Source organism: Pelophylax lessonae (assembly GCF_965119305.1).
Source record: "Pelophylax lessonae genome assembly, chromosome: 6".
NCBI lineage: Eukaryota > Metazoa > Chordata > Amphibia > Anura > Ranidae > Pelophylax > Pelophylax lessonae.
Window position 1 is genome coordinate 105,921,567 of NC_138773.1, and position 15,483 is coordinate 105,937,049.

Here is a 15,483-nt window from a genome sequence, read left to right on the forward strand (position 1 = left end):
GCTTAGGACAGAGTGAAGGCAACACAATGTCTTCATTGAGATGGAAATCAGACACCACCTTAGGAAGAAAAGACGGATTAGGTCGGAGTACCACTTTATCTCTGTCGACCATCAAATAAGGTGGACAGGACAGCGCCGCCAACTCGGACACTCTGTGGGCAGAAGTAATTGCCACCAGAAAGGCAACCTTCTGGGATAAAGAAAGCAGAGAAATCTCCCTAATGTTCTCAAAAGGAGGCTTTTGAAGAGCAGACAAAACCAGATTGAGATCCCACGGAGGCAACAGGGATCTCCTTGGGGGAGCCAGGTGACCCACCCCCGAATAAAAAAGTGTGAATCAAGGCATTAGCAGCCAACGGACGTAGGAAGTAAATAGCCAAAGCTGACACTTGGCCCTTGATAGTGCCCAAGGCAAAGCGCTGCTCAACCCCTTTTGTAAAAGGCCAAAACCCTAGCTATAGAAAACAAGCGAAGGAGCAGCTTCAGCGATTCACTCCATGAAATGTAAGATTTACACGTACAATGATAGATTTTCCTGGAAGTCAACTTTCTGACCTTTAATAGTTTAGGAATTGGAGTCAAAAAGACCTCCATCTCTCAACACCTGGCTTTCAACAGCCATGCCGTTAAGGCCAGCGACTGTAAAGCAGGATGGAAGATCGGTCCCTGGGACAGCAGGTCCTCCCTCGGGAGGACTACGGGAGCAGTATTCAGCGCAGCATCGCAAAGAAATTGCAGCCCCTGCACCAGCTGGTCCAACAGCTCCTCAAAAGGCAGGAGGATGATGTTTTCCCTCCCAAGTCACGGCCTAGTAACTTAGCCCATTCAGTCAATGTTTGCAAGACCAGGGCAACTGTAAACACCGGTCTTAGTGCAGACCCTGCCAGGGAGTACATATTGCGGGCCACAGACTCTGCCTTTCTATCCCCTGGATCCTTAAAAGATGGGGAATCCTCCACTGGGATCATGGTAGCTTTATTCAGCCTAGAGACTGGGGGGTCCACCATAGGTGGCACAGTCCACTTCTTTATAAGGAACTCCTCAAAAGGGTAGCGTCTAGCAATCCACCCCAGGTGGAACGCTTTGGGCGGTCCCATTCTTTTTTGAGCATGTTTGGCTTGTGAGTGCCAAACGTAACATGCGCCTCAGTGGCAGTCACAGCTGCGTCCTCCATTTTTAGAGTCTTATGCAAAGATACAACCAGTGTGTCCAAAGGTCTTCCGCACTGTCAGAGGAGACAGGGTGCGAGGTAGTAGACCAGCAGGGAGACCCGCATCTGCGGTGGCTGAGCCAGAGTCAGAATCTGAGACATCAGATAAGGCAGGGGTAGGTGGAGGGCGTTTTTTGGCACCTCTCCCTTTAAAGGCCACCTCCACCCAGGACACAAACGATTCCAGGACCGCCGACAGTGCATCTATTGATAGCTGGGATCTGGAGGACCCTGCGGCCTCCATGAGGGGGGTCAGGTGGGGAGACATGTTCTGCAGGGTCCATGTTGCACCAGAGGAACACATCAGCAAAAAGTTGAAGTTTAAAAAAAAAAAAAAAAAAACGTTCCACCGTGCTACAGTGCCCCAAAGAGGTCAGGCAGAGCTCACTGAAGACCCCCAGCAGAGAGAGAGCTAGAGACCCCCATAGACTCCCCACCCTACACTAAAGATGCACAAGGAGGCTAGAAAGTCCGCACAGCACGTGTCAGCAGCGATCATGATTCAGAAAGAAAGATCTGAAGATCAGCACCAGGGTATAGGGAAGGGCTCCACCCAGAATAACGCCTCCAGAAACTCCCATCATTGATTCCTGTGAGAAATCCATCGATACAATGGCACTGGGTATACCAAGATGGCCGCCGATCATGCAGAGCACATGTGGCTACAAGAAAACGGCGGCCTTCAGAGCTACTGAGAACCCTCATGGGGACCCCCCAGCCTCCTGGATGGGATCGATTGGAAGGTAGGCCCTGGAGTGACAGGTAGACCCCCCCCCGCATGATCGTTCGTCCGTCGCCGGCGGCGCACCGCCGCCCCCACCTGCATCCTAAAGCTCGGTCCCAGCCCCCGGGAGTAGTCACAAACATTTCAATAGCCCCTAGTAGTGGGGGGGAGAGGCAGTTAGGTGGGGGGTGCATGATAGGACAGGGGGGAACCTGGGGTTGTGAGGGTCCGAGGGTCCTAGGGAGGGTTCCGTGTCCACCCCAAAACCCATCAGGGGAAGAGGGGGGAACATTTACTCACCATACCAGGAATAGGCGGGCGCCAAAACCCCTTTCTGAAGTGGGGGGGCTGTCAGCCAAATAGGAACGCTGTAGGACTATATCGCGGCTGACCCAGCGCAGAGCTAAGGTCTGCGCGCTCGTTGGCCGCCTGGGGTGAACACGATCTAAATATCCAGCCCATTGCCCAGATCCAGCATAGTTGCTTGTAGATCTCATAGGAGAAAAAAAAATCCAGAGAAAAAGCCAACTAGAAAAAGCTATCTAGAAAAAAAACTTTGCCAGGACCAGAGATCCCAGCAAGGAACTAGGGTCCTTACTCCTGACTAGGCAGATTAAAACTGACATCCTATAGCAGGGAGAGAGGGTATTATCCCCACCCCCTGGGACTGCCCATAGGCGTAGCCAGAACTTTTTTCTGCCTAATGTCCTACTCCTGTAGGAGGCAGTATAACCCCACTGATATGAAGATCAGAGACTGCAACCGTCAATGAACAATAGAGAAATATTGTTTTTAAGGGTGCCTTAAAACTGTGTATAATTTTAGAGGGTGCCTTGGGATTGTCAATTTTAAAAGGGTGCCTTGATTTAAAAAAAAAAAAAAAAACTTGGGAAACACTGGTCTACATCAATGCAAACATGGTTAAAGCTAAACTCTAGGCAGTTCATGACCAGCATGTAGACAGTGTGACAAATTTTCCCTCAACCTGGGAGGTCTTTTTTTTTTTTGGAGATTTCAATTCCTTTTTTGGCAGCAGTTAACATAGATAGTGGGTTGGGGTACACAGTGCTATATCAACAGAAAAATAAAAAAAAGAATGCAATCCACCCAACCTTTGAGGGAGGTTTGAGGACCACAGTTTTCCTACATGGGTAAACATTTGTATTAAGGTCGAATACACCCCTGACATCGTAAAGGATAAATTCACCTTTTGAAAACGTTACATGTTCCACCGGTTTTTAGAGTGGAACATGTAACATGTTCCACTCTTGCAGCTGCTGCCTGCTACCTGCAGTGACAGCAAGCAGGGGATCTTCTCCCCCTGCTTGCTGTCACTATTCTAATGATGATGCGGCTGTGCTGGGCCCACCCCCTCGGGTCATTCATTGAAGCCCAGGTACACACTGGTGCGACATGCACTACGACTGAGGACATGTCATTTCAAAATCAATGTTTCCCTATAAGAGCCGTCGTAACTGATCCGACTTGTGTCGCTCCAACTTTTGAAAGGTTCCTGCACTACTTTGGTCTGACTTGGTTGGGGTTTCAGCCCATAGAATATAATGATATCATGGAAGTTGCATCTAAGTTTGATCGCCATCTTAACTAACGCAAGTTGTGGCATGCGAGAAAAAAAAAAAAAGCTAATTTCTGGTATGAATTTTGAGGGGGAAACTAAACGGCATTATAAAAAAAAAAAAAAAAAAAGAAAAAACTGACACATCATGCCCGGGGCGATGAGGTCAAAAAGGGACAGGTTCATCAGGTGATGTCACCGCATGGCCACGATCCATAGTTAAATAAGAACTGTCAGACATCAGAAGAGTGTTTCTTCTCCCCAATCGGGTCGGTGGTGGCCATCGTGACTGGTGGAGGTTTTATGGGGGCGGAGACGGACAATAAATTATAATAAAGGACTTGTCAAAAACTGCCTCCTGTTTTTCTGACACTACACTTTTTTATTTAAGTGAATGTGTAGAGGGTACTATGCACCCTATACTCTTTCATATAGAAAGGAGGGCAGGATCCGGGGGCCCACTTTAAGGGGTATTCCAGATGCTTATAAGGTCCCTTGCAAACAGACCCCAAACCGCAAGAGGCATGGTTGAAAATGCCATGCAATGAAGAAGAGGGCAAAGTCTCTGGAAACGCGTAATGCACATCCTTTCTCCTGACATCCACCAGGCATTTTGACAGCTGCCATCCTCGTGTGCAACTTAGAACGCCACTGTTAAAATCTATAACTTTTAGATGGCTGGCTCCCTGCCATCTCAGTGAGGCCTACAGCCTCACACATATTACAGCTGCTTTGTCTCAGGTGTTCCCTATCTATGCGGTTTCATGCTAACTGTGTATGTGTAATGTAAGTGTGCTGCTTATTTTAATAAAGTGTTTATTTGATACTGACCTCAGCGCCCTGCTAGTATTTTTTTCTACAAGAACTGGAAGCCTTTGTGGCTGTCGGCTTGTAGTTTCAATGATCTACCATTGCACTGTTGAGCGCTCTGGTAGTTCATTCTCTACACCTGTCAGTGTGCATCTGCCTGCCCGCATGAGGTACGAGCAAACAGATACACAAAGTCGGCAGGAGTCCTGCATGGCACCCATGATCGGCTGATCGTGCACGTGCTCAGCATCATATCCAGAGGTTGTCTTTGGGAAATAGACGTACGAGTGCTGCCAGCATTGCTGTAGAGGTTGAAGGGGTGGGGGGTCAGCCTGTCAGTGCTCAGACCATACGCCGTACACTACATCAAATTGGTCTGCATGGCTGGCATCCCAGAAGGAAGCCTCCTCTAAAGATGATGCACAAGAAAGCCTGCAAACAGTCTGCTGAAGACAAGCAGACTAAGGACATGGATTACTGGAACCATGTCCTGTGGTCTGATGAGACCAAGATAAAATTTATTTGGTTCAGATAGTGTCAAGCGTGTGTGGTGGCAAAAAGGTTAAGAGTACAAAGACAAGTGTGTCTAGCCTATAGTCAAGCATGGAGGTGGGAGTGTCATGGTCTGGGGCTGCGTGAGTGCTGCCGGCACTGGGGAGCTACAGTTCATTGAAGAAATACCAATATGTACTGTGACATACTGAAGCAGAGCATGATCTCCTCCCTTCGGAGAATGGGCCGCAGGGCAGTATTCCAACATGATAATGACCCCAAACACACCTCCAAGACGACCACTGCGTTGCTAAAGAAGCTGAGGGTAAAGGTGATGGACTGGGTCAAGCATGTCTCCAGACCTAAACCCTATTGAGCATCTGTGGGGCATCCTTAAATGGAAGGTGGAGGAGCACAAGGTCTCCAACATCCACCAGCTCCATGATGTTGTCATGGAGTGGAAGAGGTCTCCAGTGGCAACCTGTGAAGCTCTGGTGAACTCTGTGCCCAAGAGGGTTAAGCCAGTGCTGGAAAATTAGGGTGGCCACACAAAATAGACACTTTGGGCCCAATTTGGACATTTTCACATAGGGGTGTACTCACTTTTGTTGCCACCGGTTTAGACATTAATGGTCGTGTGTGTGGAGTTATTTTGAGGGGACAGCAAATGTATACTGTTATACAAGCTGTACACTCACTACTTTACATTGTAGCAAAGTGTAATTTCTTCCGTGTTGTCACATGAAGTCCCCATTCACACTAGCGCGACTTGTCAGGCGACTTGGTCGCCTGACAAGTCGCGGTGGGTCGCCTGCCATTTATTAGCACAGGACCCGTTCTAATAGGAGCAACACAAGTCGCTCCGACTTAGAAAAAGGGTCCTGTACTACTTTGGGGCGACCTGCATTGACTGGCTGTGCACCGCGACTTCACAGGTCGCCCCAGCAAGTTGCGTCGCCCCTGTCTGAACGGGGTCGAAAAGATAATTTAAGAATAAAATATTTACAATAATGTGAGGGGTGTACTCACTTTTGTGAGATACTGTATATACACATTTGGATATATTTATTATATAATATGTAGTATGCATTAGTTCATATTTACTAGCCTACACTTACCTGATCAAACAAGTAGATGGTAACATCGTCAAAAAAGCTCACAGCTTTTTTGCTCTTTTCTTTCCCAAGGAATCTGTTTGAAGCGGACCTGCGTGGTTTCATTAAACTTTTTAAGTGTTTCCCATCATCGATTTCCATGTGAACAATAGGGACTGGATGGACAGTGTCATCCTCGCTGTCTGAGCTGAAACTATGAAGTGTGAAAGCTCGTATGTCATCATCTGAATCATCACTGTTTTCATCCTCTTCATCTGCATCCATGCCATCTTCTGACAAATCAAGGAGGCCAGCAGCATCCAACTTTCCTAAGTATTTGCCTTCCATATCCGGCTCTTTCAATTTCGGTCCTTCGCTATGGCTCAAAAAAGGTATACCTTTGATTGAGTTAATTGAGCAGAAAACCTCAGAAGGTCCAAATGGATTTACAATTTCCTCATCCTGTTCCGATATGCTGTCATCAGGAGTGCCTTCACCGATTTGTGTAGTTTGCTTAGCACTTACAGAACTCAGTGACAAGTGTTCAGCCCATTCTCCTGGAACAAGCACCTTTCTAGATCCACTGCTTTTATATGTATTTTCTGTCTCTTCTGGAGTATGAGAAATACTCGCATTCCTCACATCAGAAGCCTGATTATCCAAAATGTCTGGCTTCTTTTCTGGCTCCGAATCATTGTCAGAAAAATAGGCAGAGTCACGGTAAGAGTTATGAGCACCATTAGCAGAATCGTGTGTTTTAACATTTAGGTCTCCCTCATTTAATTCAAAATTGTTTTGCCCAACTTCTGATATTATAATTACAGGTGCTGTAAAGGAAGAGGTTTCGGAATCTGTTAAAGTATGGCTTGATGGACCATTCACATGTGAGGTCCACTCAGGAGATTCAAGGTTCTCAGTCTCATATCCACTATCAGCTGGTTTATCAGATGGCACAAACTTGTTCGATTCCTCAGTCTCTAATATATTCTGGACATCCAAAGAATCTAGAGAATCTGGTGTTCCTATAGATGGTACTAAAGACTGTGTACAGTTTGATATGGTATCATCTAACAAGCTGTCCTGACTGGTTGAGTCTGATGAAGCTGTAAATTTTACTCGGTTCAAAATACATGCTCCATTGACATGCTTTGCTGACTTGTCACTATCTAAAATAGCTAACCTGTCATCAAATCCAGAATGCATCTGCTCATTACAAGCATTTTCATGAGCCACAACATCATGGTTATGATTAATTGCTCCATTCAGTCCTAGAATTTCCTCGTTCATTGCATCAGAAAGTCTTGACTCAAAAGGAATACCTTTTAGGTCTTCATCATCCTTGTTGTTTTTTACATTGCACACAGGCATGCTTCCAAGTTTTTCTGCATGCAGATCAGTGTCTATGGAAAAATCTGTGAACGAATCAAAGGCAGCAGGCTTCAATTGTTCTACCAATGGTAAAGGTGTCAAGTCTTCTTGTTTAGAGGTTTCCCCAAGCTCCGCTGTCACCTGTTCCCCTGAGATATTAAGAAAGGAAGCATCAAGCTCTGCCAACATGAGCTCAATGTCCAAACTTCTAGTGTTTTCAAAAATGTTTTTTGAATCCAAGTTACTCTGCAATGGTTTTGTATGATCGAATATAGGATCCTTTGAAAACAGACTATCTGACAACATGTTCTTCTCTTTTAAGAATAAAAAATTGTCAGAAAGTTCTTGGAAATCTTCAAACCCCAGATTTGATTCTGGCATACCTTTCAACATGGCAGCATTCAGGTCAAAAATATTTTTATTGTCATCAGAGAAATCAATTTTTGAACAAAGTGTAGGAGAACTGTGATTAGCTTGGCCTCGATTTTGATTGGTAAAGTCACAAAGAGACCCTTCATTATGGATCTTTTCTGAGAGGCCAACACTGCTAGATGGTTCAATGAGTGGCAATGCAGCACGAGCAGATACATCCACGTAATCTGAAATGCCCGTTTGCTCAGACCTAGACAAGTTACTTTTATTTTTACTTAAGCCTGATGAATTAAGTTCACTCAGGGCAATAAACTGTACATCTTCACCTTTTCTTTCTCTGTGTTTGCTATGGTGCTCAAAGTCCAATCGGCTTTCACCTGGTTCCTCCAACTGAATGTAATATTCATTGGATACAGAAACATTATGAGCATCAAATACTGGTACAACTTCCGGGACTGCAATTGTCTCTTCCCGGCTAGGCTGTTCTTGCTTATCTTGTCCAAGGTCAGAGATTGATTTCTGAAAAATATCTACAGGTACAGGAAAAAATATGCTATTATATTTCACTGTGGTATCAGAGTCAGGGTGACTATGTTCTTCAAAATGATCTTCTTTGGCTGCCTCCCATACATATTCAAAACTGAGCCCCTGACTAGTCTCTGTTACAGTAAGAACTTCATCCAATTCACGCCCTAGTTCATCACCAGTGAAGTGATCCAAGATTGGAAACGCCAGATTGTTTGCGGCGGCTTGCCGATTGCTAGTATTTGGCTTAAGAGAATTCCAACGCTGTTCAAAATCGGTTTCTGTCTCCCTTTGACTTTGCATGCGGAGGTATGTTAGCAGTCTGTGGACTTCTTCTGCAGTCAGGCGCTGGTCTGGAGGCAACCAACAAAACTGCAATACTTCATACCTGCAATGTGATGGAAAAAAAAAATGTACAGTGACAACAGCCTTCTTAATTGCCTACAAATAAAATTACAAAATTTGGGCAAATTATTTTCAAATAATTAAAAAGTTTTCTATTTTTTAGCCATAACGACTCACTTTGATAGAAAACTTGAGAAAGCCATAATTATACGGTTTTTCAGAGGTGTTATCTTAGACTAGGATATCTACTGCAATAACTGAGCAATATTAAAACATTGTGCAATCAAAGCACTAAAGAGAGCTTCCAATGAATTGTAATGATTCTTGCGTTAAAAAAACTTCAAGATTTAGGCCCCTTTCACACTTGTGCGACTTGTCCTGCAACAAAGTCTAACAAGTCATACTCCATGATTTCCAACGAGTACTGTTCATATCTGTGCGACTTCAATTTGCAACAACTTCAAAGTATTCCCTGCTCTACTTTAGTCCAACTTTGATACGTTTTGAGGTCCATAGACCTCAGGTTTACAGGTTTGCATTGTGTAACTGGATTAAGTGCTGCAAAAATGCATTCCCGGTTTGTACACCAGGTTCAATGGCAGCTAAAGCAGCAAACTGAACATTGTTGATTTAGCGATCACCTGGCAGGCCTTTGGATACAAGACCTGCCTGTGTATGGGGGACCTATGGACAGAATCTTGCACGAGATGCAGTTAGCAAAATAAGCTTGTGTTAGAGAGGAGACAGCAGTGTAATCAAAAGTCTGGTTTCACCACTTCCCGACCACCCGCCGCCTATTTACTGCGGCAGGGTGGCTCTCCTGCGCAAACCGACGTAGGATCTACGTCGGTCACACGCAGGAATCTAGGGGTGAGCGCGAGCCGCCACCGGCGCGCTCTCGCCCCCACTCGGCAGAGGGGAAGGTGATGCAGGTGTCAGACGGCTCCGATTGCCCCCTGACACCCGCGTTTGCTCCCCGATGAGAGAGAAGGATGGTCGGCTGTTGTAAACACAGCCGACCGTCCTTCTCCCTGCAATGACCATAGAGCCCATGTAATCCTTCTATATAGGATCACATGTCTCTATGGTCATTTCAGAAGCCACGCCCCCCCCCCAGTTAGAATTGCTTCACTAGGCTCACATTTAACCCCTTGATCACCTATATTGTTAACCCCTTCCATGCCAGCGTCATTATTACAGTAACAGTGCATATTTTTAGCACTGATTACTGTAGTAATGTCACTGGTACCCTAAAAAGTGTCAAAGATGTCAGTAAGGGGTCCGATCTGTCCGCCGCAATGTCGCAGTCCCGCAAAAAAATTGCAGATCGCCGCCATTACTAGTAAAAAAAATAAATAAAAAAAAAATTAAAAATGACATAAGTAGTTAGTAGACACGATAATTTTTGCGCAAACCAATCAAAATACGCTTATTACGATTTTTTTACCAAAAATATGTGGTAGAAAACAAATTGGCCTAAAATGTTAAAAAATTTAGATTTTTAATTTATTTATTTTTTTTGAGACTGTCATATTGCAGAATGTGAATTTTTCTTTCAAAATTGTCGCTCTTTTTGTTTATAGCGCAAACAATTAAAAATCGCACAGATGATCAAATACCACCAAAAGAAAGCTCTATTTGTGGGAGAAAAAAAGGACGTTAATGTTATTTGGGTACAGCGTCACACGACTGCGTCCGTTAAAGTAACGCAGTGCAGAATCGCAAAATAGGGCCTGGTCATTAAGGGAGCAAATCCATCTGGTCTTAAAGTGGTTAAAGAAAGATGGAAGAAAAAAAAAAAAAAAAAGATCCTTCACCAGCTAGAGAGATTTCAATAGATAAGGAATCTAAAGTAATTGTAAAAAGCATAATTAAAAAGATAAAAAAAAAGAAGATAATGCTTTTCCTCCTCTTCTGGGATGCTCCGCTGGCGCTCCTGGCTCCTCTTTCCTGCTAAGTGGCCCCCATAACAAGCTGCTTACAGTGGGGGCACATGTGCTACTTGGCTGTGTGTCCCCATAGACACACACAGCATTGCTCAGCCCCCCCCTCCCCTCTCCTCACTGGCTGTGACTGACAGAAGTGGGAGTGAATATCTCCTACTGCTGTCTCTGAGCCTAGGAGGAGGGAGAAAAAGGAGAGCTGCTGCTCTTGTGCACAGCGTTGGATCAAAATGGGGCTCAGGTAAGTACAGGGGGAGGGGGCAGAGCTGCACAAATAAGGTTTTTTACTCTTCATGCAGAGAATGCATTAAGGTAAAAACCTTCACCCTTTACACTGACTTTAAAAGGCTAAGATAGCTATATAGAGCCACAGACAGACAAGTGACCAACTCTAGCAGTAGGTGCAATGACAGATAAGTCAAGACTGATTAAGCTTGTGTTGAAAGCCATCAAGCACAAAGAATTTCTAAAAATTTGGACACCTAAGCGCAACTGAGTTCAGCACCCTCAAGAAAAAAATAAATAAAAAGCCAAAACAAAAAAAGCCATTTGAGCCAAGCTAAAGCCCACTAAATACTAAAATTTTAATGAAACTCATTAAAAAGGAATACATAGGTTTTCTCGCCTTCAGAAAATGCTAGTTCCTTGGCTGTGACTGATTTAATGGCTTCAGCAGTTTCCTAATCCTTAAATCAGAAACAAGTGCTAGAAACACCTGATTACACTACTCATATACGGTTCTTTGCTGATCTAAATATAAGAGCAACTGGTACTGTGTGTAGGAGGAGAATGCACATTATGTACTGAACAGTGTGCACGTGTGTGTGATTAAAAAAATGTATCCTGTTCATACAGAAACATATAATGATGTGCAACCATCTTTGGACATCCATCAACCCAAACCATAACAACATTATAACATTACCATCTGTCTGCATATGGCTGTTCTAGTTGAGGTTTCGGAAGTTTAACTTCTCTTTCTTTTATCACGTGGGCTATGACATCTAAGTCAGAAAACTCTGCATAAGGAGTAGCAGAGTTGTCAAAAAGTTCCCAAAGTGTGATGCCAAGTGACCTAGGGAAACAAGCACAGCATAAGTTAGGTATATTTAGGTATGCTTTAACTACAACTTACTCTGTGCACTCTTGCAGAGATGCTCAATTTCAGCTGATGTTTTGGCGACCTAAAGTGGTTGTAAACCTCTGACAAAAAAATAAAATAAAAATAATGAACAAAGCATATCCTATTAGAGCTGCACGATTCTGGATAAAATGAAAATCACAATTTTTTCCGCTTAGAATAAAGATCATGATTCTCGGCGTATTATCTTTCACATTATACTAAAAAATTGGGCTAACTTTACTATTTTTAATTTTTTTTTAATTCATTAAAAAGTGCGTTTGAAAGACCGCTGCGCAAATAAATAAAATGTTGCAACAACCGTCATTTTATGCTCTAGGGTCTCTGCTAAACATATATAATGTTTGGGGGTTTGAAGTAATTTTCTAGCAAAGAACACACGATTTAACGTGCAAGCAACGAGTATCAGAAAAAGGCTTACGCACACACATTCAGATAATCGTACGACTTATCGTTCGCATTTTGTTGCATGATACTAATATCGAATTCAACAAGGTGTACTAAAACGTATGATTTTTGTTGTACGATTGTGGAAAAGCTTCCCGATTGTGTAGCTAGCTATCGGATAGTGCAAAACAAAAACAATGGCAGCCAGGTTTTTGCCAGGTTATTTACGTGTTTCCTATCATGCGTCGTCTTGGTCGATTTTTAGCGGACGCATACTGTACTGATTAAACGATTGACGTTTGCTAGGCTATCATACGACAGAAGTTTTCGTGTTTGTCTCTTCGGATTTTGTTGGACGAACTGTTGTGATCGGCTGTCGAAAGCTGTGTACTAACGATCAGATTATCGTGCGATCAAGTCGAAAGCGATTTTTTTTCGTGCGATTATCTGAACATGTCTACAAGGCATAAGGCCCCTTTCACACAGGGAGTCCATCAGGCAGACTCAGTTTTTCTCAGTGGGGGATCGATCCTCCGATCCCCCGCTAAGCAGGCGGGTGGCAGCTGTGTCTCCGCGCTGTGTGCGGAGACACAGCTGTCAGGTCCTGTTGTTCTCTGTGGGGGAATCGGATGGGAACGGACCATCTGTACGTTCTCATCCGATCCGTTGGATGGATGGAAAATAGGGTTTCCATCCGTCCAGATTTGACAGATTGGATGTCAGCGGACATGTCTCCGCTGACATCTGATACCCCATAGAGATACATGAGGCATCCGTTCAGATCCGCAAAAAAAAAAAACGGACAGGCGGATCTGAACGGTCCGCCTGTGTGAAAGGGGCATAAGTCTTTAAGTGGTTAAACTGATCTATTTAAAGATAGAACAAAATTATACTTCGTTTAAAGTTATCTAGCAGCCTTAGCAATGCTGATAAACATTTGCCGAAGCCTTTTTTTTTTTTTTTGACAGCTGTGAGTGAGCAGAGAACAGCTCTGCTCTGTATGAATCAAGGAAATGCCATTTTAAGATCTTTCTGTAACTCAAAGATGCTTTGTAAAATATGTGCTAAGGTGATGGTAAGAGAAGAAATAGCTGCAGATAAACAGATGCAACGTATGTAGGATAGAAGGGTTTGTTGCATCTCTATCACCTAAGACCAGTCACTTCACTGGGTGTATGTATGTGTATGATAGATATATAGATTTTATATATATATATAAAATCTATCTATCTATCTATCTATCTATCTATCTATCTATCTATCTATCTATCTATCTATCTATCTATCTATCACACACACCCACACACACGGGTTTACAACCACTTTAAACAATAAAAAACATTATCCAAGTACTGTGTGAACAAGTGTAAAAGAAAAAAAAAAAAACTGCAGTAAAAGTAGAACTGGACAGTCAGATTTTATCTTTAAATCTTCTGCCTGTGAAAGAGAATTTGAACTAGCCATGTAACGTTACACTACAGAAAACAAATTCACTCTGCTTTTCTCCAGGTTTTCTGCACCAACCCAAAGTATCTAAATTTCCATTTTCTGTAACGCAAATATAAAAACCCCATAAAAAAAACAAAAAAATAAAAAAAAAAACACCCGTTCTTTGTACACACAGATGCATTTTTTTCATGATTTATATGACATGACTTACCATATATTGCTAGGCCGTGTTTGGTCTGCCACCATTATTCTATCCTGAAAGGTTGTTAAAAGCTCTGGAGCCATCCATCTAATTGGGATGAACTTGTCTTCCGAGATCTCCATGTAATCTGCCTATAAACACAATCAGGCAAATAAAACTGTAAAAACAACCCCTAAAAAAGGAGCAAAAGATAGACTCTTTCCTCTGACCGGGCTTTTTTTCTTTCTTTTATGAGAGAGACTAAACTTTGAAATCGTCATCAACTATGAACCCAATTGACAGCTCAATTCTACTACCGCTACAATAATGGCACAAGAGTGTTAAACATACAAATTGGCTTGGTTGGATTACAAAAAAATAATCCTTACCTTGTACCTACTGAATCCTATGCCATAGTCTCCTATTTTCACTGTTAAATCAGATGTCAAGAAACAATTTCGTAAGGCCAGATCGCTGGAAAACAAGAAAAATATGAATGGCACAAAGTTTCAGGCCAATAGAACACACAACAAATTTTAAATTCATGTTATACAGCTTTCCCCTTTTAGGTAACCAATTCTAAAATAAAGAAATAAAGGTTCTTAAAAAAAGACGTTTGGGGTATGTAAACACAGCTGGGTGTATCCCAACAATATTGACAGGACCCTTCAAGAGCCTGGAGCAGCTCTAGCACGTCAGCTGATAGACAATAGCCCACTACCAGTTTATTCTAGGTCACAGTAAAGCAAAAGTGCACTCCTGTAATCTACAGGGTTATTATGGACAAAAAAAAAAAAAAAGCTTTGGTCATGCTTCTCTTTAAAACTGGAGGCGATCTCCCAAGCTCCCAGACTATGGACATGAATGAGGCTGTAAACCGCTGAAAAAAAAAAAAAAAAAAAACCTGCAAGACAATGCCATAATGTGCTAATATGCATTGCTCTGCATGGAGAGGGGGTTATCCAGGTCTTTCAGTATAACATTTACAATTTAAAGTGGTTAAGCCACTTGAATGACTTTGTATAATCATCTTTGTTTTCCAAGCCTGTGTACCTCAGTCTGTGTTTTATTAAAAAAAAAAAAAAAACGGCCAGCTCTCTCCTCTCCCCGTCTGACAGCTGCAGAGGCCGAGATTTCCCTGCCGATACTCAGGAGAGAGAGGGAGAGGGGAGGGGGGCGGAGGAGAGAGAGAGAGGGGGGAGAGAGAGAGAGGGGGGAGAGAGAGAGAGGGGGGAGAGAGAGAGAGGGGGGAGAGAGAGAGAGGGGGGAGAGAGAGAGAGGGGGGAGAGAGAGAGAGGGGGGAGAGAGAGAGAGGGGGGAGAGAGAGAGAGGGGGGAGAGAGAGAGAGGGGGGAGAGAGAGAGAGGGGGAAGAGAGAGAGGGGGGGAAGAGAGAGAGAGAGGGGGGAGAGAGAGGGGGGGAGAGAGAGAGGGGGGGAAGAGAGAGAGAGAGGGGGGAGAGAGAGGGGGGAGAGAGAGGGGGGGAGAGAGAGAGGGGGGGAGAGAGAGAGGGGGGGGGAGAGAGAGAGGGGGGGAGAGAGAGAGGGGGGAGAGAGAGAGGGGGGGAGAGAGAGAGAGAGAGAGAGAGGAGGGGGAGAGAGAGAGAGGGGGGGGGGAGAGAGAGAGAGAGAGAGAGAGAGAGGGGGGGAGAGAGAGAGGGGGGGGGAGAGAGAGAGAGAGGGGGGGGGAGAGAGAGGGGGGGGAGAGAGAGAGGGGGGGAGAGAGAGGGGGGGAGAGAGAGGGGGGGAGAGAGAGAGGGGGAGAGGGGGGAGAGAGAGAGGGGGAGAGGGGGGAGAGAGAGAGAGAGAGAGGGGGGGAGAGAGAGAGAGGGGGAGGAGAGAGAGGGGGGAGAGAGAGAGAGAGAGGGG

General features: G+C 44.2%; 1 protein-coding gene across 1 annotated transcript in view; it reads right to left on the minus strand.

Annotated features, from left to right (window-relative positions):
• Positions 1-15,483, minus strand: part of LMTK2 (lemur tyrosine kinase 2) — a gene marked incomplete at its 3' end in the record, with an annotated part of 181,745 nt that overhangs the window by 13,054 nt on the left and 153,208 nt on the right. Inside the window, exons 8-11 of the mRNA XM_082261707.1 lie at positions 14,007-14,091; positions 13,648-13,769; positions 11,385-11,534; positions 5,931-8,559 (exon numbers count right to left, since the gene is read on the minus strand). Coding sequence (XP_082117833.1) covers positions 5,931-8,559; positions 11,385-11,534; positions 13,648-13,769; positions 14,007-14,091 — 2,986 coding nt within the window. The remainder of the gene's footprint in view (positions 1-5,930; positions 8,560-11,384; positions 11,535-13,647; positions 13,770-14,006; positions 14,092-15,483) is intronic.